This window comes from Ascaphus truei, chromosome 2 (genome assembly GCF_040206685.1).
Source record: "Ascaphus truei isolate aAscTru1 chromosome 2, aAscTru1.hap1, whole genome shotgun sequence".
NCBI classification, from domain to species: domain Eukaryota; kingdom Metazoa; phylum Chordata; class Amphibia; order Anura; family Ascaphidae; genus Ascaphus; species Ascaphus truei.
The window spans coordinates 414,568,820-414,590,644 of record NC_134484.1 but is presented as its reverse complement, the minus strand read 5'-3'; the positions used below and the strand labels follow the sequence as shown (position 1 = coordinate 414,590,644).

Below are 21,825 nucleotides of genomic sequence, written 5' to 3'. Positions count from 1 at the left end.
AGTTTACCATTGAGGCCTTCATTAATTGTACTACCACTGGGGTAATCTAAATGGCTTCATGTGACTGCGGAAAAAAATAAGTGGGAAAAATCCGCCGTCAACTTAGATATCAGGTTTCAGAATGCGTGGGGTCAGTCCGCAACCATCTGGAGACACCTATAGCGAGGCATAATAATGAGGCGCATGACGGCAATATGCAGGTCTTATAATTTTTTGGTATAGACCATCTCAGTATCGCCCAAAGACAGGGTGACTGGGATAAGATCTTCCTGCAGAGGAAATGCAGGTGGATATATGACCTGCAGACCCTATCCCCCATGGGTCTCAATGAGGGGTTTTTATTTACCCCATTTTTATAATACTATTTATCTGTACACTTCTGTCTTTTATTCATTGATATAATTGTTTCTAGTTCATAGCACATTTTAATATGGTGTATGTCGTTTTCTCCTGTATTTCACCTATTTTAGCAGCTCATTTAATACTGTAATAGCTTTTATTCAGGTTACTAGTGTGTTCTACTATCTCTACTGAGTTGTCACTACTGTGCATGCTCCATAACTATAGATATACTGCTGATTGGTGATTGGGTCACTACCTAACCTATCACGCAGTAGGATTGGGCTGACTATTGTTAGCCGTTATGGCTCTACGGCCCCACCCCTTAGTATTGGGATTGGAGGGCGCTCCGCCGTGTCCCCTCCTTGCGCTGTTAAATAGATATGAGCGTCTCACTATCTTTACATCCTTTGAGATAGTGCTAAAGCGAAACGGCCGTCGGGATTGCTGCTAGCTCTCACGGGCACTATAGTGCTATTGGCAGGACTTTTTCACAACAGCATACTGATTTTGAGAGAGAGTCTCTTTGAACCACAGGACTAAAGACTATACTGCACACTCTACCGGTATCGCAAGTATTGCAGTGGATTATATGCACAGTTATTTACCTGCAATCACCTGCCTTTGCTAGCAGGAGATATGTACCCCTTTGTTTACGCTCTGGGGTTAGTTCATTTTAGACCCTTGTTACTATGAGCGCTGGAAGGGTTAATGTACTTAGACTCTAATGAGCCTATTGTTACACTAGCACCTCTCTACTAATATACCCACAGGGACTGACACTTCACACTCATACATGCTTACTTTTGAGTGTGTGCATTGCTATTAATATAGTTTACAATTGTAGCATGTTCGTGGGAGGGGGGAGTTGGTTTAGAAGCTCCCTTCCTCTCAGTAGGCTCACTTTATATTTTTGTGGGGCTACTGTGCACAGCACAGTAATCACCCCCTTCAGGGGTACTGGCTTTGCTATTTAGCAGTGCTTCATCTTTTGAAGCCCTTTGTGCACGGGGAGTTTTTAATACCCTATTTTTTATTGTTATAATACTGTTTTTATTATATAAACATCATATCACTCACTATTAGTGTTTGTTCTTAGTTCCGTGCTTCTTTTGGTTACACTATTACTTCCTACTCATTATAGTAATATTGAGTGCTGTTATGTAGGGGGACTTTTTCTACTGGACCACTGGCCCTTCTAGGTCTTGTGTATGCCAGTTTGTTTTTGTTTATACTTCATAAGACACCTTCTTATGCTGGGAGAAACCTTACAGTCCATTTACTTTAATTGGCTTTAAGGGGCCATATTTACTAAGCGGTGCTGTAAGATGTCTTATGGCATTGCTTAGTAAATATGGTCCACAATTCTCTAATTAAAAAAAAATATTGTAGTATTTAGTTTGTCAGTAAAGTGACATGCTTCAGACCAGGGGTGTGCATAGTTTCCCCCCTGCACACCTCTCCCTGCTCTCCCCCGCTTGGCTACGGCATCAAATAATGTCGCGGGGTCATGTGAAGTCCCGTTTCCATGACAATGCCATGTCATGTGACCCTGCTGCGTCATTTGCCGCCAGGTTTACCATGGCAACGTCGCCGAATGCCAGGTAGGAGAAGTTACACAGCCCTCGAGCGGTCCCCCGGTATTTAAATCAAATGCCTTTGGGGAGAGCATGGGACCTCTGTAACTGCCGCGCCTCCTGGAAAATCTTGCACCCCCCAGTTTGCGCACCCCTGCTTTAGACCAAGGGCGGGAAACTCCAGTCCTCAAGGGCCACCAATAGGTCAGTTGTCAGAATATCACTGCTTCAGCAGAGGGGACTCAATGAGTAGCTCAGTCTAAGACACCTGTGCTGAAGATGGAATATCCTGAAAACCTGACACGTTGGTGACACATGAGGACTCGTGTTGCCACCTCTGCTTAGAGTCTATACACATATAGGGTCTTATTCTGCTGAATATACGTCAAAGTGGCAGCTGAGGCTGTTTTGGGCTGAAAGTCTCCATTGAAGTCTACAGTATATGGATTTTTATCTGAACAGCCACTTCAGTGTACATACAATTACCCCCATAGGAGGTAGTAACAGTTTAATGAACAACCCTCATAAACTAATATTGTAATAAAATTAAATGTTTGTTTTTTTTCCATAAAATAAATCTTTTAAATATACATAAATATGTACAGTACATATAAAAGGAGAAAAGGATACTGATTAAGGAAAGATTGATGACAATAATTGGGTTTTCGACCAATTTTTAAACAAGCAAATGGAATTTCAAACTAAAGTGACTTTTACATTAAACTGTACATGTGCATTGAGAAAAGACCAGTACAATAATTAATATGTGAATTTTTTGCTTGAATACTCAAACAAGAAAACATGAAATTAATGAAGAACACACGTTTGAGACACCGTGGCATTTTAGGATTGAAGCAGTGCCAACTTTACAAATGTAATATTTATTATAATGTACCTTATCACGTTCATTAAAAAAAAGAAGGTTAATGTGGCATATTTATTATCACATTTTATTTACACCTCAATTTATTCACGCTTAATTACATTTGTTTACAAGAACTCGTGTATTCAGCTCAGCAGTAAAGTTTTCTTTAGCTTTGAACATGATATATACAGTCTGTATATTTAGGAGGTTTCAGATATGCATAGTTGATTTTATAGTTTTGCTGTTTTTGTATTCTTTTCAATTCAATTTAGACGTTAATTAAGTTTCAAATATGATACAAGAAGCATTGAATGACTTACTGCAGATGTATGGGTTTTCATCAGAGTTATCTGCACAATCATTTACAAAGTCACACAGGTTATCTTTAGGAATGCAGTACTTGTTGGAACACATAAATTCATCAGAAGTACACTCCTTGTCTGGGATCAGCATCGGTGAGCAATCTTCAAATGCAACATCATCCACGTTCACATCTCCTACATAACTGACACCCCGTTTTGCCCGAAGAACAATCTAAAAAAACAAACAAAACAGAGCTGTTTGTCATTATTGAAAGTACATTTTGATCACTCATTGTACAGTTACCACTATTTTGTCAATAAGGCCAGTAAGGAGGACACCAATAGAGGCATAATGGACTGTAAAAACATACAGTACAGGCATACCCTGCATTAACGTACGCAATGGGACATGGGCATGTATGTAAAGCGAAAATGTACTTAAAGTGAAGCACTACCTTTTCCCCACTTATCGATGCATGTACTGTACTGCAATCATCATATACGTGCATAACTAATGTAAATAACGCATTTGTAACAGGCTCTATAGCCTCCCCGCTTGCGCACAGCTTCGGTACAGGTAGGGAGCCGGTATTGCTGTTCAGGACGTGCTGACGGGCGCATGCGTGAGCTGCCATTTGCCTATTGAGCGATATGTCCTTACTCGCGAGTGTACATAAAGTTAGTGTCCTTAAACCGGGCTATGCCTGTAGCTATTGTTTTTTTATACTGCAAACCAGAAAATGAAAGGGGATGGTGGCAAGGTTGGGTTAAAATACGCCTTTTAACATGTGTACACAAACACCAGGCCTCGGGACGTTGGAAAACATGCATTTTAGATATGCATATTTGCAAGAGAAAATGTGAATGCTATTTCATTTCAAATTGTGTACATTATTTAACACATGGTTTCAAAAAGTCCCCACTTAAGAAATTATTTATCAAAGTGACAGGAGTTCTGAAGATGCCAACCTGCTGCTATTTGCATAAAGTCAGCATTCTGTATTGGTACAGTATGATGTAAACTTGTTTCAGACTTTAGGGATTTGTGCTACATGGTTGCTGTGATTTATTAACACAATCTCATAGATCTGATGCCAGACAGCTACATAAATAGAAGTACTGTAAATCAAAAATAGCGTTCAATTTGTTCTTTTAAAAGCTGTAAAAATACTTTTTCTTAGTAAATTACCCTTAAATCAGATTGAAAGCAATAATAACTCATATTGAATCAAATGGTATATGCAGTACTTTATTTAACTGCACTTTCATATATTCCATTTTTTTTTAGTAAAGACTGAAATAAACCATAATTTGTTGCTTCATCAAGTAGCTAGCCATTGCTTGCTTAATTACCTATGAAAACAACTGCATTAGTCATTGCAGATGGCACAATCTTATATGCACACAACCAGACTCTCTGACCTTGAACATGTACTAATTTTTCAAGACTTGCTCACTGGATTCCCAAAACAAACTATTTTTATTTACAGACAAAACGGTATTTATGATATTTGGGAATAAGGCTAAATTTCTAAAGCTACAGACAACAGATTAGAACAAACTATCGTAGCCTGTGTCACTAGTTTTAAGTATTTGTCTGGGAATTTGTCTGACTCGCACTTAACATTCGGGCTGCACATTGATACACTGACATCCAAAACCTATGCCACACTTGGTATACATTATAGGAAAAAATCTTGCCTAAGCCAACTCATCAGAAAGTGTATCACACACTAGATGCTAGTGCCAATTATAGACTATGGGGACATAGTATATGGTACAGCACCCCAAACTCATCGTAGCAAACTAGACACCCTCTACAATTCAATGTTCCGTTTCGTACTACAATGTAATTGTGACACATTTCACAGCAAAATGTTCCAAGAACTAGATTGGCTATCCCTTGTGTCCAGACGCAAAGTCAATTCTTCTTGCCTTGCCTTCATATAATTTCTAGGCATGCTACCCTCCTCTCTGAAAAGCTCATTGTCCCTACTTATCACCTTATATCAGACTCCAAAAGACTGTTCAATGTCCCAAAGTTCAACAAGGAATCCGGTCGCTCCTCCTCTTAACATGTACCTCATGACTGGAACAACCTACCAGAGACTCTCAAAACTGCCTACAGTACAGAATAAGTAATTCAAGACTTTAGCTGTCTCACATTTTCATCTTGTCTGTAACTGTTACTGTACATACGTCCATAGTTATATATTATCTTTAACTGTCCATGAAATGTCTGTAAATTGAATGTATAACCTCTGTTCGTTTAATGTAACCATGTATTGTCATCATAACTCTGTGCCCAGGACATACTTGAAAATGAGAGGTAACTAGAGATTAGCAAATCAGCCAGTTCTTAAAATCCACAGATTTAAGAAAAAGAGTGATTCGGGTTTTACGGATTTAGTATTATTATAGCCAATACAGATCCAGTCAGTTGGTTTATCAGGCCTAACACAGCGAGGGTCCCTGCTTCTGAATAGGACTCCGTCACTCTCTCTGCACACCTCTAACAGGCGATCACGCAATCTACTCTCACTGTGCGTCTCTACCAGACTGATGCGGCCCAGTAGGACAAATACAGCGTGAGTTCCATTCAGAAGCAGGGACCCCTGCTGTGTTAGTCCTGATGGGCCATTACCCCCTTCTCTGCACTTGTCTCTGAATGCTCCACATTTAGTCCGTGGTTCACCAGCACATGTGCGGGGCCGGTTTGAGATACAAATGGCTGCATCTGTAAATGCCCCAGACTAAGCAATCCATTGACGGATTTGTAAGAATCCGCAAACAAGATGCTTAATCCGCGAATTGGATTCTACAAATCCATCCACGCATTGTAACCAATGGCGGTTTTTGATTAATCCGCACGTATTAAAATGGACCAAATCTGGTTGCAGATTTTACACCGCAAAATGGATTTTGAGATGAAAATGCAAGAAAATTAGCTTTGTGGATCAACGTTAAGCTCAGGGAAACTAACGTCCGTTATCAATTTTGGTAACAGAGCGTTAGGAGTCCTGATTTAATGGAGTTCTGTGGATCTGGTAATAATATGGTTGCATTTTTTTTCTGTGCCTGGAAATCTATATTTCAAATAATTTTTATATTAGCCCATACCAGTACTGATAGGCCTGTATGTATTTAGTGGTGTTAACTGAAGCACTGCTCTAAAAAGTGACACAAATTGATGCAGACAGATGCATGACATAACACAATGTATTAAGGTGTTTTGCTCCACTTGCACCAGTAAGGATTTTGGGGAGTGGTTTTAGGAGGAGTAAAAGGAGGAAATGACAAGATGTATCAAAAGTTACCAAGTTACACTAAGCTCTGTTAGGATAGTTAGCGTAACTTAAATTAATGTTAGGTTTACTCCTTTCATAGGGTGCTTTAAAGATTTCCAGCAAATTATATGAAAAGAGGCATTCCCCCTAACATCACATATCCACTAAAGGCCATTCAGGTTAATGCAGAGAATCATAGTTAGGTTATTATGCCCATCTAGAGCCTGAAATAAAGTGCTAGAGAGAGAGAGTTCTGCTTTACTGGAGTATAAAGTGACTTATGTACCTCCCCAAACACTCCTTTTATACAACACATGGAGAGACACCTGTTCACAAATCTGAAGGGAACTGAGATGTCTAAGAAATATGCTAATTAAAATATGTAAAGTTCTCGCTCTCATAATACTCAAGAAAAATAGCATCTTACTATTTTAAATAAACCTAACATTATTTTTCCTGATTTAACAGTGGTTATCTGCGTCTGTGTTGACTAATTCCACCAGTTATAAATTGTTTTAAACGTAGCTTGTAGACAATCTACAATTTCACGCAATAAAAATATGATGGATATGACATGAAGGCTTTTGCCATACTGTATGCATTAAGAATTATCTATGCATAAACATTGCATGGTTTGACATTTCATTTGTAGGCACTTTTTTATTTTCTGCAATAGTAGCGGGAAACTGACAGTTAGAAATCACACAACTCGCTAAGGCAGCGCTTATAGTGCTGGTGAATGCGACGGCGACCGATGACGTCACCTGTCGCCGTCGCCGTCACCGCCCACGAAAGTTATAATTAGGTTTTCTGCGACTGTCGCCAGCGACGTCACAAAAGGGGCGGGCCGCGGTCTCTGATTGGTTTAGAGACAGTCACATGCGGCGACTGTCTCTAAAATATCAAATAGACCCGGCTTCAAATTTTTTTGCCGCTCCGTCGCCGTCGCGCTTACTATAAGCGCTTGCGACGAAGTCAATGTATTTGATTTGGAGCGACATTGCGTCTCCGGGCACTATACAGTAAGCGCAGCCTTATGTAGGCAAAATAGGGCTGGGGGAGGGGAGGAGAGAAAGATTAACCTATAGTCCATGTGGGGAGACAGACCAAACCTGGAAAGGGGAAACACACCTGTGAACGAGATACCTGGGAAATATGCAACTAAATCATTTGAAGCGTTTTAAAATTTGAGTATATGCACACTCAACTGTTTCCTGCCAGAAAGGCACAGTTTAATGAATAGGCCCCAAGATTTGCAAGTTTCATAAATATTCTGCCTGTGCAAATTGATGAACATGATACATATGCACAATGTGTTTTCTTTGTTCACTGTACGAAGGTATTACATTTTTTCTGTTTCTGTAAACATCAAAGAATAATAGAGTATTTTTTTGCATTATATATATTGTAGTAAAGTGCTTAAATGCTGTGTTCAAATCTTTTTTTTAATTTTTTATCTCAGATTAGCAATAAACCTATGGGAGCTAGATATGAGATAGACCAACATTTCTCTCCATCTAGAAGTCCTTCGTTTTTGTGTTATTTTCTCAGTGTAGTTTTATTAAGTTTACATTGAGATGTGAACCCTGTTATGGACCGTTTCAGACCAGTATCTATTATTCTGTATGCAGAAGAAAAAAAAAAATACAGCTACAGCACTATCTAATTTCCCCAGTGTTCATTGTTTCAGAACTATAATGTTGATATAAAACACTGTGCAATACAGAACTAAAACTCAAATGTCAAGAATAAATATTTATGCCATTTCTAAAGCATACTACACTGGCGACACACTTTATTCGAGCTTGGCTAGTCCCACGAATTCGGGTATACCCGGGTGTATTGAGGTTTGTGACTGTTTTCTGCCCGAGTGCATTGAGGTATTTTCTAAGCAGGGATTGAAGCATTTTATTCCCGCTGGCTGCAATAATGCACAGTATATATATATATATACTGCATTACAATTCATGAATTTATGCCATCTGGTAGACACGCGAAGCATTGCAGCCTATTAAATCCTAATCATTATCATTTAACAGATCAGCCGCCCATCAGCCAGGCATGAACCCAGGCTGGGAAGGCAAATGCAACGGGGCTTGTCAGAGGTGAGGAGTGGCGCATTCCAGGTATCTGCCAGGTACATACCGGGTATTTGCTCGAATAAAGTGTGTCGGTGCAGTATAATTTTCCTGAGCAGACTGCTTCAGATACTAAGCAAGTGCGTTATCCTACTCACATTTAATAAAGTGGATTCCAAGACCTATGTTAAACTAGTGTAGTTCTCTTAATAAAAATATATATTGCTTGGCCATTGTTGAACATATGGTAAATCCAAACCATAAAAATAATGAGATTTTTACCACGGCTGCTAAAAACAAATATTGGGACCTGCATCAGAATTACTAAATACAACAAATATTGTCATATTGATGCCATACATTAAGTCCTGGTATTTATTGGAACTGTGGTAACGGCCGAAAATAATGCATTCTTTTATCAACTACTCCAGGTCTGATATATATATATATAAAATATATATATGACAGCGCCCTTATTAGTCTACACCTACTGTATACCATTACAAATCAAATCTCACACTGCAGAACGATGCACCCAGCACAGATGTCTAACAATACAATTAAAATGTGGTAGGAACAATTGGCAAATTGCAGTTAAAAATAAAAACATGTATAAAAAATGTAAGATGGCAAAAAAATTCAACAATAAAAAAGAAAAATATAAATATAAAAAAGTGTATAAGTCTCTTTGTCAATATTGACAATAAAAAAACAATAATGAATGTCCATACAAATCCTTAAAAAATGAAATTGTAGTCCTGGGCAGCTTTATTCATGGGCTCACCAACCTCCCAACGATACCTATTAGAAAAAAACATGAAAGAAAAAGCGCCCGATCCATGTGTAAAATCAAATATAAAGGGTGCAGCACGATCGGTGGAAATTTGAGTGCAGCCACAACTACCTATTATTCCATCCGAGGTGACGGAGAGAGGTTAGAACGGCAGCACATCTAACAGCAAAGCTGATTTACAGCGGTAGCATCCGTATGCAGACGGAGGACAGCAGTGAGATCTGGACGTCAGCGTGGTGCATGGGCTAGTCCCATAAATTGCTTATTTTTATCTTACAAAGTGTGAGTTGGCAATCGTCTGTTCATGGCAAATTAAAACCCTTTATATTTGATTTTACACAAGGATCGGGCACTTTTTCTTTCTTGTTTTTTTCTAATATATATATATATATATATATTGTTTAGATATATTTCAACTAAAAATAGTAGAGTACAGAGACAACTCTCATAGTGTATATGATTTAATTCCACAAAAATAGAATACAAATAAATATGATAAACAATAGCACTCACATTTGTGCTTACTACAGCAAACACATATAACCCGATCTGGTATAATAAGAACCACCTTGCGAATCTCTAGGATACCACCATGTATGCTTGGACTGCGTGTCTGTGTCTCCCTCTGGAGCCTGCACTGACTGCACTCTCTATGCTCCCTGCTCCAATTTTCTGCACCTCAGTGCCTCCCCTTAGTGGTGACGTCACCTCCAAGATTGCCGCTAGGGATTTTCACAATCAACACAGATTTGCTGGATCATCCTACGCATTTCGTGAAGATCTCTCACTTCCTCAGGGATTTCTAGTCCATGGTTGAGTGCTGATGGGATTTTATTATTTATGTATCTACCTCTATATATATATATAAATATATATATATAAATATATATATATATATATATATATATATAAAAAAGAAAAAAATCAGCGATAGACACACAATAAAGATGCAATAAAAAAATAATAATTAAAAATTCATAAAATAATAATCAAAAGTATAAACCACTATGTAGTTACAAGTCCAGCCCAGGAGAAAAAGAGGAGTCTTGGTAGTCCAACAGCACAGAAATGTGCTGTAAAGCCAAAATGCATGGAATGGGGGCTGCTGTATCCAGGAAGAATCACTTCCCAAGAGGAATCTGTATAAAAAGAGGAAAGAAACAGCGCACAACCCTAGTGCATTACCACAGAAATAGGATTTATTATAAAAAAGAGGGAAGACAATGCCGACTTACAAGATGGTTAAAAATATAATACGTATAAAAGTCTCTCTCTCTCGCTCTCCCTCTCTCCCTCTCTCCCTCTCTCCCTCTCTCCCTCTCTCTCCCTCTCTATCGCTCTCTCGCTCTCTCTCTCGTGAAAAAAGCAACAAAAAACCTCCACCGATGCATCTGCTTAAATGGGCTCCATGTGTATGGATATTCCAGGCAAAAGGTGACACATTGTGTGCTCATTTTTTATGTCATTTCCCAGAATCTCTTGCTGCAGTGGGAGCACTGTCTGCAGGGGGGCAGGCAGACATATATATATATATATATTTATATACATAGGCAAGATATCCTAAACAAACATGGAATAGGTGCTAAAATTAAAAAAAACATTAGAGTACATGTTAACCCCTTTGTAGACCAAGTGGTCAGTTACTCATGTGATTCCGTAACAAACTGAAAACAAAGGGCTATAAATGGGCAATTATAAAACTTTAACTGCACTACCTACCCCCCTTGGCTACCTTGGTAGCTAGTAGAGCATTGCGATGAATCAGTTATGGACGTTGACAAAGATGAGATGACTACTGGCAAAGTTGGTCCTGGTACTAGAAACTCACTCTCCAACAAAGAGGCAACAGTAACCAAATCTTCATACTGCTTCCTCTAATACATAATTACTTTGAAAGAATGAAATTTGAGAAGGTGGAATAAGACCTCCTCTAAGCTCAACTCCGCGCCACAACCTGTTGCGCTTACGCAGAATGTACAGCAGCAGGTTCCAGAGGCACGCACTCAGGGGTGCAGCCACAGCCAGAAAAAGCAACGGGTACATCTACCAAAGCTGGTGCTGCTGTGCTTCTGTGCAAAAAAATAAAATAAATTAACAAAGAAAAATGTCTGTCTCTCTGTATGTGTCATATTGTCTATTTCTCTCTCTATTTGTCTCTTTCCCTTTCTCTATGTCCTGCCTACAACCCAAGCTGAACAAACACCCATGTGCTTATTGTGTGCAAAACAAAACATTTGAAAACAAAATCCCTATGGGGTAGAGATTTTGCAGTCACTGATTTCTTGCATTTTTATGTAGCGCACTTTCCCCAACCCTATGGAAGATATGGTGACTACGGTGTGTGGTGCGTTACCTGTGGCTCACAGAAGGTCTGAACCTCCACCGCTGGGAGCCTGGGGTGTACCTGATTCTTATGGTGACAGCTCCTCCACCTGCAAGGGATCCCAACTGGGAGGGATGTACCCTTACAGGAACAATACTAATAATACACGCACACAAATATATATGCTAACAATCTTTTACTGAACACAAATAATATTGGCCACCTGTACTCCACAGTAATATAGCTCCCAACCTGATACCAACAGTGAGTGTCCCCAGAGTACATTGGGTGCCAGGCACCAATTCCCTGATGTCCCTTTTCCCAAAGTCAAGGCCCACCCAAAAAGTGTTGGAGATAGCGCTATCCCGTGGAGTGTTAGTCCACTTGGTTAGGTACCTGCCCGGGGCTCCAGCACCTGGGTATTGCAGAATGACAGAGAGGATCCGTCTGATCCAACGTTATCGTCCGCGATGGCGTCTGCCTCCACGTGGGGGTGAATTCCGGCTTGGATAATATCACCCTACCGTCTTTACCTCGTAGGTGGTCTGGTCCCAGACCACAAGCCGCAGTCATCGCGTGGCGTCTCACCGGTGCTGTACCTGACTTTAGGCAGCTACTGGTAAAGGTCCCTGACTATGGGCTTTCCCTATAGCAACCACAAGCTACACTTAGTCGGGGCATAACTGGTGCCTAAGGCGGAAGAGCTGACCTAGTCCAGGGGAGCACTGCTCCCTGGACACTACCTACTCCTCAGAGGTCCCTCTTCCAACTGGCGTGGCCTGCAGCGCGCCAAATGTAACAACTCTCCACTCCAGGGGGAAAGCTGCAGCACTATTGGCCATACTGACCACCTGACCTATACCGAGGCTCATGGGACATGTAGTCCCTGCTGGGAGCCTTCTCCGATTGGCTGCATGCGCGATCTTCTTAAATGGCCACCACACTGGGGAACCTATCAGCGCATGCGCAATCCAAGCTGCCACGAATCTCCGGCGACCCAGTCGCCACTGCCTCAACCTCCCTACAGATCCCTGCCTACGGCGGGCTATCCGCAGCCTCTGGCGGCACCCGCGGAGGTAAAGAGGATCGTGAGGGGACCCTAGGGGGAAATCCAGAAGGGGCTACACTTAGAAAAGTAAAAAAAACCTCAAATGTTGAAACCTAGTCACCTCTAGTCGTATTATTAGCTGAAGAAATTAAATCTGCTACATTTACACTAATAGAATTACATGAGTGCAATATACATAAACTGCAGATACTTCTTGAATTTACACAAATCACTGCAATGCGCCAAGAACATGTGATGCTACTCATCTACAGTATAAGAGACAATTATTTTAAGGTAGGTAGTGTCTTCATTAATAGAACTGAATGTCAAGCTTTTTTTCAATGGCAAAGTGGTATACAGAACTGGTCAATTGAAAAACAATTCAAAAAGTAAAGTACAAACCTGAAAAAAAGATCGGGTTCCTAAAAACACTTCTGCTTTCTTCCATTGTGCACCCTGTTTACCGCTTTGAGACCACAGTTCATAAGTCACATTGGCATATGTAATAAGTACCTGTAAATGACAAGAGGGTGACAAAGCAGTTTATCTTAAACAATATATTCAGATATCTATGGATGCCAACTAAGGGGCTGATCTATAATCACTGAAGCATTGGCTTGCACAGGTATGAGCCAAAAGCCCACTGACATTGATTCTATAAGCTCCAATAGCAAGGAATTGGCCACTTTGGAGTTTATAGAACCGTAACATATGTATTCATAATTAGAATATGTTAGATATAATGATTAAAACATATATTGTATATAGGTACATACTTAAAGCAGCAACCCTCCCCCAAGTATACATATATTTTTTTTTACAGTATGATAACTAGGGCGTCTACACGAGCTGATCCGCAATACTTCAGACTCTAAATGCGGAGTTAAATCATTTTTATTTTTGTCAGCACTTGCAAGGAAAAACAAAGATGTCTGTGGGGTGACCCAGATCTGCAATGTTACAATGATGCCAACGCTTTCTACTGACCGCCAATGGCCATATTGTTTCTCCAGGGCAAGAATTGTTATAAGAGAATGTGACACGGCCTTTCACCTGTCTAAAAAGCTTACAAAATAAACCCTCTCTTTAGCTGATGAGTCTAAATTGGTTAATTTCACAGGAATTAATTAACCAGTCTCCACCTGGCTGATCAAGCATTCTTAAAAGCATGATTGCATGTGATCTCTAGAACAGAGTCTGTGCTGCTAGAGAGATCCCAGGGGAAGAGAGACTTTCTGTTCCAGGCAACACCAGTCCCTGGAACTCACCAGAGGTAGCACCCCACAGATACCCCCACTGACCCTGGACTTACATGGAGAGCACCCTACCTACATGTACCTCTCTTTGGACTTGTGTCAAAGCTTGGTAAGAAGCCTAGCCTTCTAGCCCTCAGATAGGGATTGTTGAAGTGTTAGTCAGTCCCCAACATAGGGTTAGGCCTGGTTGTTATTTTCTGCTGTAACTTTGTTTGCAGACATGAAGCTGTTCTCTGTTTAAAGCTGCTGGCTTATAAAGCCTATGTTATTTTCGCCAAAAACATTCTCTAGTGTTTAATTCTCTGCGCACATCTCCAACAAGGAATTTTCAAAATATAATATATAAAAAAAAAGAAAACAGGGGGTTCCTGTACTTTGGAATAATGCTGTTCTTCACCAGAGGTATCCTTGTTTAAAAAAACACAAATTGCTAGTTCAAAATTGCACTGCACAAATTTTATGTTCTTGCATACACAGACATACTGTATACAACTGGTATGCATTAAAAATATGCAATAGAATGAAGCATTCATTTGTTTTCCTTTTTTAAGTTTTCCTTTTTTTAATTTAACTAAAATTCTTACAGAAACAATCAACAAGATAATGGAGTTGTTGTTCTATTGGAAATCTCTAGTATTTTCAGAGTATCAATTTTCTGTCTTCTATTGCTCAATTTCAAATAATGTATGTTCCACATTTAACCAAAACTTGACTGGTAAACAATAAACTGTTCACTTTGGGTTCTACGTGTCAAAGCAATGGGCCGTGCATTTTCACACTGTACCTACAGTATGTATCAAAGCATATTGCTGTAAGAACCCACCGTCACGGTCATCCTCCTTTAGCACAGGCAGATCAGTAAACCTTGTTTACATTTCTCGCCTCAACCACGATGGACAAAAACTGTGGTTACTTCTGCCCTGATACAAGATGGCTGAAAACAGGAAGTGGCTTCAGTCGCCCTCTGCCAAGAAGGAGTTTGTTATTGACTGCTCCTGTAATGGGCCTTTATATAGCTGCCATTTCCAACCAGCCAGTGCCCAAGCAAGGTGTCTGTTATGCTGAAGTCCATGTTGATACCTGTTTCTCTGCACTAGCCTTGGTCTCTGCCTGTGACACTGACATATGAATCTTGCCGTCTGTCTTGATCTTTGCCTATGACACTTGCCTATGACCCTTATCAGGGCTCAGTCCTGAGACCAGTGATCAGCCTCCATATCCTGCCTCAGACCTGCAGGGCGGCTTCCTGGTTTGAGCAGCATCACAATTGCTCACATTTTGCCCGTCTCCCATAGCTACCACCTGGGGAGCCATCAGTAGGATGAGTTGGGGTGGAGTTACAGTACATGGTGCACAGATTATAATGAGATGTTTCAGCGTTTGCATCTCTGTGTCATTAATTTTGCCTTTTATTTTCCCCAAAAACTCCTCCATATCTGATGTGCCTTAAGGCTACAATTCTGCATCAGACATAAGAAGCAGTTCTTACATATGCTGCAACTCTGCTCCAAAAACGGAGCAGTGCGCCTAAACACATTGTACTCTTCATCGATACATATGGTAGGTGTAGATGTATCACTGTAAATAAATGTGCAAATAGAAGTTGGTTTTGATGCGTTGCTTCATTTTCTAGTCGCAATTAAGTCACATGTATGAAAGTGTTTCTTACATTTGAAACATATTGTTAGACAGAAAAGTTTATGCCCCCTCATACCTAACAGATTTTTTTGGTGCTAGTACAAAAAATAAAAGTAACTCAGGGAGATGCAGAGTTTGCTACATCTCATTATAACCAGTGCATCATGTGACTCATCTCTATCTCCTACTAATGTCATTCCCCAAATTACAGGGTGACACAAACAGCAATATTTGGACCTAAATACATCGATGCTATTAGACGCAGGATGAAAATGACACAATTTGTGTACCCTTTGCTCCACATTTGCTGTGATACATCACTAACAATGACTGTTTCCTAATTTTAAAGAAAAGGAATGGCCCAATAGACATTTGGCTCAGGTTATTTTTTGGACCAACAAGGGGATTTGATAAAGTACGGATGCATCAAGATTTACTTTCTTCGGAGTCGCGGCTGAAATATTTAAAAGCTGTGACTCCGAAGATGGTGCTGTCGCTGTCGCACTGTGGGGGTTCCATGTTTTGGGATCAGACCCCCTGCAGTGATGATTCTCCAGCACCTGGGCAGTCGCAGTCCCACTGCTTGCCCCGGTGTTGAAAACAGAAAAGTCTTGATACACCTGTAAATGTAACTCAGAAGTTCCTTTTCCCTACCACTTCTGTCAATTGTAGATGTTGTTTTCTGACAAGTTTCATTTTTTCATCAAAGAATTACAAACATTATCAAAATATTGCCTGTGCTACTGATTTATAGCAGACATACAGAAGATAAGAAGTATTCAAGATATCAACGTGTAACCTTTTTCTCTTTACAAAGACTTCAAAAACTTTATTTTCTATACACTATTTATTTTTCTACCTACAGTACTGTACATCGTACCTACAGTATAAATTCTGTTTTCATAAGTGCCCCAAATAAAGTATACTATATATTTAGGATGGAAAACAAATAGGTAGCGCTATATCCCAATAGGCAGGCAGCCTGTGATATAATCCTGACCCCCAGTCAGGTGATGAGTATGACAAAAAATTATATCTATGGCGCTCTGCACTAGTAATGTACCATATATATTATATAAAATAAATTTATACAACCAGTGTCGTAGATATTCTCCCTTTGGTATAGATGCTCCACACGTGGTGGGTACACATGTAAGGAAAGAAAATCAAAACATAGTGTAATACTGTTATACACACATATAGACATGCAACATGAGACAGACGCTGAGAACAACAGGTGACAAATTACAAACACATTTAATAAGGTATATCATTAAAAATACATAAAAACATATATAAGGATCTGGTAGGATACTCCAACTCAAGTGGGGGTTCCTGCTTACCGAATGTACGAAGGTATCAGGCAGTGGATATTGTTAAAGAGTATCCCCTCTTGTGGATGGCCGCTGCTGTAGCAAACTCCTGGGCTCACACGTGGAGTCTCCTGCGTGGATAATGCCGGGTCCTTCAACCTGTGGCATCCGCCTCTGTCCGCCGTGGACACGTGATGCTGGCGTGGAAGCTGACCGCTGTAGACACCTCCTGCCTTGCCACTGAAAGCGCGCCAACCGGAGCAGATTCAAATGCGGATGGATTTACGCCAAAGAAACAGCAGCCCGCAGGTAGCGGCTATCGATTCCAAGGGGGACAGTAATCACCACTGAGTGTGGGAGACCTCTCAGATACACCCTACGCGTTTCGAAAGTAAAACTTTCTTCCTCAGGGGTAAATGTGATATAAAATTTTTATATCACATTTACCCCTGAGGAAGAAAGTTTTACTTTCGAAACGCGTAGGGTGTATCTGAGAGGTCTCCCACACTCAGTGGTGATTACTGTCCCCCTTGGAATCGATAGCCGCTACCTGCGGGCTGCTGTTTCTTTGGCGTAAATCCATCCGCATTTGAATCTGCTCCGGTTGGCGCGCTTTCAGTGGCAAGGCAGGAGGTGTCTACAGCGGTCAGCTTCCACGCCAGCATCACGTGTCCACGGCGGACAGAGGCGGATGCCACAGGTTGAAGGACCCGGCATTATCCACGCAGGAGACTCCACGTGTGAGCCCAGGAGTTTGCTACAGCAGCGGCCATCCACAAGAGGGGATACTCTTTAACAATATCCACTGCCTGATACCTTCTTACATTCGGTAAGCAGGAACCCCCACTTGAGTTGGAGTATCCTACCAGATCCTTATATATGTTTTTATGTATTTTTAATGATATACCTTATTAAATGTGTTTGTAATTTGTCACCTGTTGTTCTCAGCGTCTGTCTCATGTTGCATGTCTATATGTGTGTATAACAGTATTACACTATGTTTTGATTTTCTTTCCTTACATGTGTACCCACCACGTGTGGAGCATCTATACCAAAGGGAGGATATCTACGACACTGGTTGTATAAATTTATTTTATATAATATATATGGTACATTACTAGTGCAGAGCGCCATAGATATAATTTTTTGTCATACTATATATTTAGACAACTCTTTTTCTTTGTTACATCAATCACATATAAAAAAATAAACTAAAACATTCAGAGAGAATCCAAATAGTTGAATAAATGTGAAAAAGTGTGCACTATATTTATTATATAACAGACCATTACTTACATGTCTAATGTATTTGGTGCTGCTCCTGGTGTCGTATTTAGATGTTGAGTCTCACTTTGACACATATTCTCATTTTAAACAGACCAGCAGAGATACCAGCTGTTGCAGGGCTTTTATGGGACAAATTTATTATGATGTGACTTTGAATTACTGTCATAGGCCATTTCACAATAAAAGAAGTTGAAATGCACAGAGATGTATGAATAAGCTACAGAACATCAAACATTATAATATTGTCTGAGATGTACTTTTATTAGCTTCATTTTACAGCCATAGCGGATATACAGCATTGTTTTATGTAGCATATGTGCAGAAATGCTGTTGCATAGTGTGCTGCTTTTGTCTGGGTCTCATGATGAATGTCCAGTACCAATTCCATATTGATTACTTCTCCATTTTTGCCTTTTGTTAAATGCTATCTGAGCCACTTTGTGAAGTATAGGAAAAATAGTTAAATACTAGAGGACACAAGCTACTGTCTCCAGAAAAGATGATATTATACAATCCAGCCAGCCCTGGCTTCTTGTAAAACTCTCACCTGCTGTTGAACACTTGATAGGCTAAACACAAAAGCACCATGGGGAGTATTCAGCACAGTATTGTTTGACACACATTGAACATTTTCAGACTATAGCCAATGTATAATAAATATGGAGCATTTACTGGGAACCCCCCCCCCCCCCAGCAAATTAACAGACATGGTTGCTTTTAGATAACTGATATTACTGTATACATCATAGTAATTCTTATTATTTGTACTTATAAGAACATGGCACAGACAGCAATTATTTTAGCAGTCAAATTGATTTATTATTTCTAATACATAGTATAGTTAACTTTGTATGTTGTTTCTTCTTGATAACAGCTGTGTAAGTTATATGTTTGCCACTGCTACGTGTACATATGATTATATGTACTTGTATATGCTGTAGGTTATTCATATTTAGAATGGATTTGCAGATTGCTTTATACTGTAGGTTTTTTTGTGTGGCTACAACATTGCCAGCGGCTCCTAGAGCAGAGAAGGGAAATGACAGTGTAGTCTGGAAGTTCCAGGGTTGGAGTTGGCGGCAAGTCAAGCGGGTCAGCAATGTAACAGGTGTATTGTACCAATACGATATGACAACAACATAGTCAAACGTTTCTTGGTTTAGGGCTGGTGGGAGCTCGAGCAGGTAAGCAATGTACAAAGAGCGTAATACTGAAAGGATGAACAGCAGAGTTTATCCTTTCAGTGTATCATGGTCAGAACTGGCAGCAAGTTGAGTATGTTAGCAAGTGGACTGGGTTATGGAAAGAGCAATGAATAGCAGTTGGTGACTCGAAATGTGTGTGCAATGTTCCAGGTAGTAATGGGCAAACACAGTCACTAGAGTTTGAACTGGCAATAGGAATCCAGGGCTTACATAAAGAAATAAATGGGTATGTCCTCCTTTTGCTGGAGGTCAGTGATGGGCGTGTTCACTTCCATGCTGGAGTTCATTGGTTCAAACCCCAGGAAGGATTGCTACAGCTCCCCCTACTGGCTCTAAGAGCGACTACATTTCCTACAAAAATACAGCAAACCAAAATATCTTTCACGTGGTATTCCTCATAACTGCATACATTTCAAGACCCCTGTAGAAGTCCAACAGGACAAAACGCATTGAGGCACATTGGAGCCAATTGCTGGACTATATAGACCCTGAAGAGCTGTCTGAAGCTCTGTACCCTCTCAGTGTGGTATCCCCTAATGTATGGCCATCACTTGGTTGTACTGAAAGTGGGGACGCAGTTGTTTTGGACTCCCTTTTGGCTGTTTGTATATACAGCTCTGTAAGTGCTTCCTTTTTATTTATTCATAAACTTTTTTATACCTTTTCCTGCATCCTTTTCTTCCTTTACCGGGAATATCCTGTGATTCCAGAAGACGTCATAAGTTGGTTACTTTAACAACTTAAAAGCGTATTATTAAAATACACAATGTGAGTGGATATACTATATGGTTATAGATCACTATTAATCTATACAAGGGTGACACAAACCGAGCTGCCAGGACTGGCAGGCTTGAGGCCTCCCTCCTGGGAGTAGAGTGTGCACCCCATACTTCCTACCCTGCTTAGAGGGTAGGGAAGAGCTAGACCCACTCTTGGTGCCCTAGGCCGGGAGTGAGGTCAGGGACATCCTGAGGGAAGACAGCCTGCAGTGTGACCTATCTGCTGAGAAGAGACAAATAAAGATCTGCACTTTTAGCTAAAATCCTGCCTGAGAGTGAAGTGTATCGGGAGGAGGGGAAGGAGAACTCTCTTGTAGGTACTTCTCCCATACAGCTGGGGGCTGCAGGAGATTGAGGCGCTGTACCAGTAGAAGAGACGGAGGCACAACCCCAGAAGCCTGTCCTGTTCTCCCACATGTCATCACTGGAGACTCAGGGCCCCAGGTTTCCAGTAGATATGCACCACACTGAGACATGTAGCCTGAGCATTAGACTCCCTAGGAGACCCTATCTGAGATTGGGTGGGGGTAGGAGGGTTACATGTATATAAAAGAAAAAAGAAAGAGGGCCAAAACTCAAGATGAGAAACTCACTATTTCTACAATGATCCTTACAAAGAAACTGCTCACACAGAATGTAGTCTTTTTCAAAGCAGGTGCTGCATTTTATTTTGTCAAGACAACATGCAGATTATAACAATGTTTCTGGCCACTCAGGCCCTTCATCTGGTACCTGACAAAGGACCTGTGTGTCCAGAAACATTGTTATCATTTTCATGTTGTCTGGACAAAATAAAATGCAGCACCTGCTTTGAAAAAGACTACATTCTGTGTGTGCAGTTTCCTTTTAAGGATTATTGTAGAAATAGTGAGTTTCTCATTTTAAGTGCTGCCCTTCTCTCCCTTTTTTCTGTGTCACCCGTATGGCCACACATTTTGAGGGGCAGGCACCTTTATAAACAGATGTAACTTAGTTCCAATCAAGTAGTTTCCTTATCATTGAGTATAAACAGTATATAGCATTATAGGGGATAAGGGTACCTTTTATGAAATGTCTCTATTCTTTGAACGCTGCATTGATCACTAATATTGTCCTGTTTAAATATGTAATAGTTTCTCTCAGCATGACAGAGTTTTTTTTTTAAACAAATAGACACTTGGATGCAAGAGGGCTTTAAACAAAATTGCACCGTTAGACAGGTCTGATGTATCACCGTCCAGAACAAAAAGTAAGGCATGATCTGAGCTAGAACAGAAGCCAATGTAAATGTTGACTTTAGTTCTTCAACGGCCGATTGTGCCACTGATAACCAAGCAAATAGTACTCCTTCCTGTGATAGTGCTGTGATTGAAACAACCAGGGCCGAGAATCCTTGGATGAAATGTTGGGAGTAATTAGCAAAACCCACAAAACTTTAAATGTTCTTGACGTCTTTGCGGGATGGCCATTCTTGAACTGCAGTCGTCTTCTAAGGACAGTCCTTTTTGGGACACAATATAGCCCAATAACAGACCTCTTTTAAAACTCATGTTTTCATGTTTTTTATCTGCATACAGTGAATGTAGTCTTAGCTTGGCAAAACTTTTTTCATGTATGTTTGCCGTTCTTCCAGAGTGTTAGAATTAAAGAGTTTTGCCACGTATCTGCCTCAGAACTGGCACAACGGGCCAACAAGCTGTTTGAATAACCTCAGTGTAACGGAGTGCTCACCACAAACAAGGCGTGACCGCGAGGC

General features: G+C 40.4%; 1 protein-coding gene across 1 annotated transcript in view; it reads right to left on the bottom strand.

Annotated features, from left to right (window-relative positions):
• MALRD1 (MAM and LDL receptor class A domain containing 1) overlaps positions 1 to 21,825 on the bottom strand; it is a 662,703-nt gene that overhangs the window by 310,270 nt on the left and 330,608 nt on the right. Inside the window, exons 21-22 of the mRNA XM_075588643.1 lie at positions 13,015 to 13,125; positions 3,102 to 3,315 (exon numbers count right to left, since the gene is read on the bottom strand). Coding sequence (XP_075444758.1) covers positions 3,102 to 3,315; positions 13,015 to 13,125 — 325 coding nt within the window. The remainder of the gene's footprint in view (positions 1 to 3,101; positions 3,316 to 13,014; positions 13,126 to 21,825) is intronic.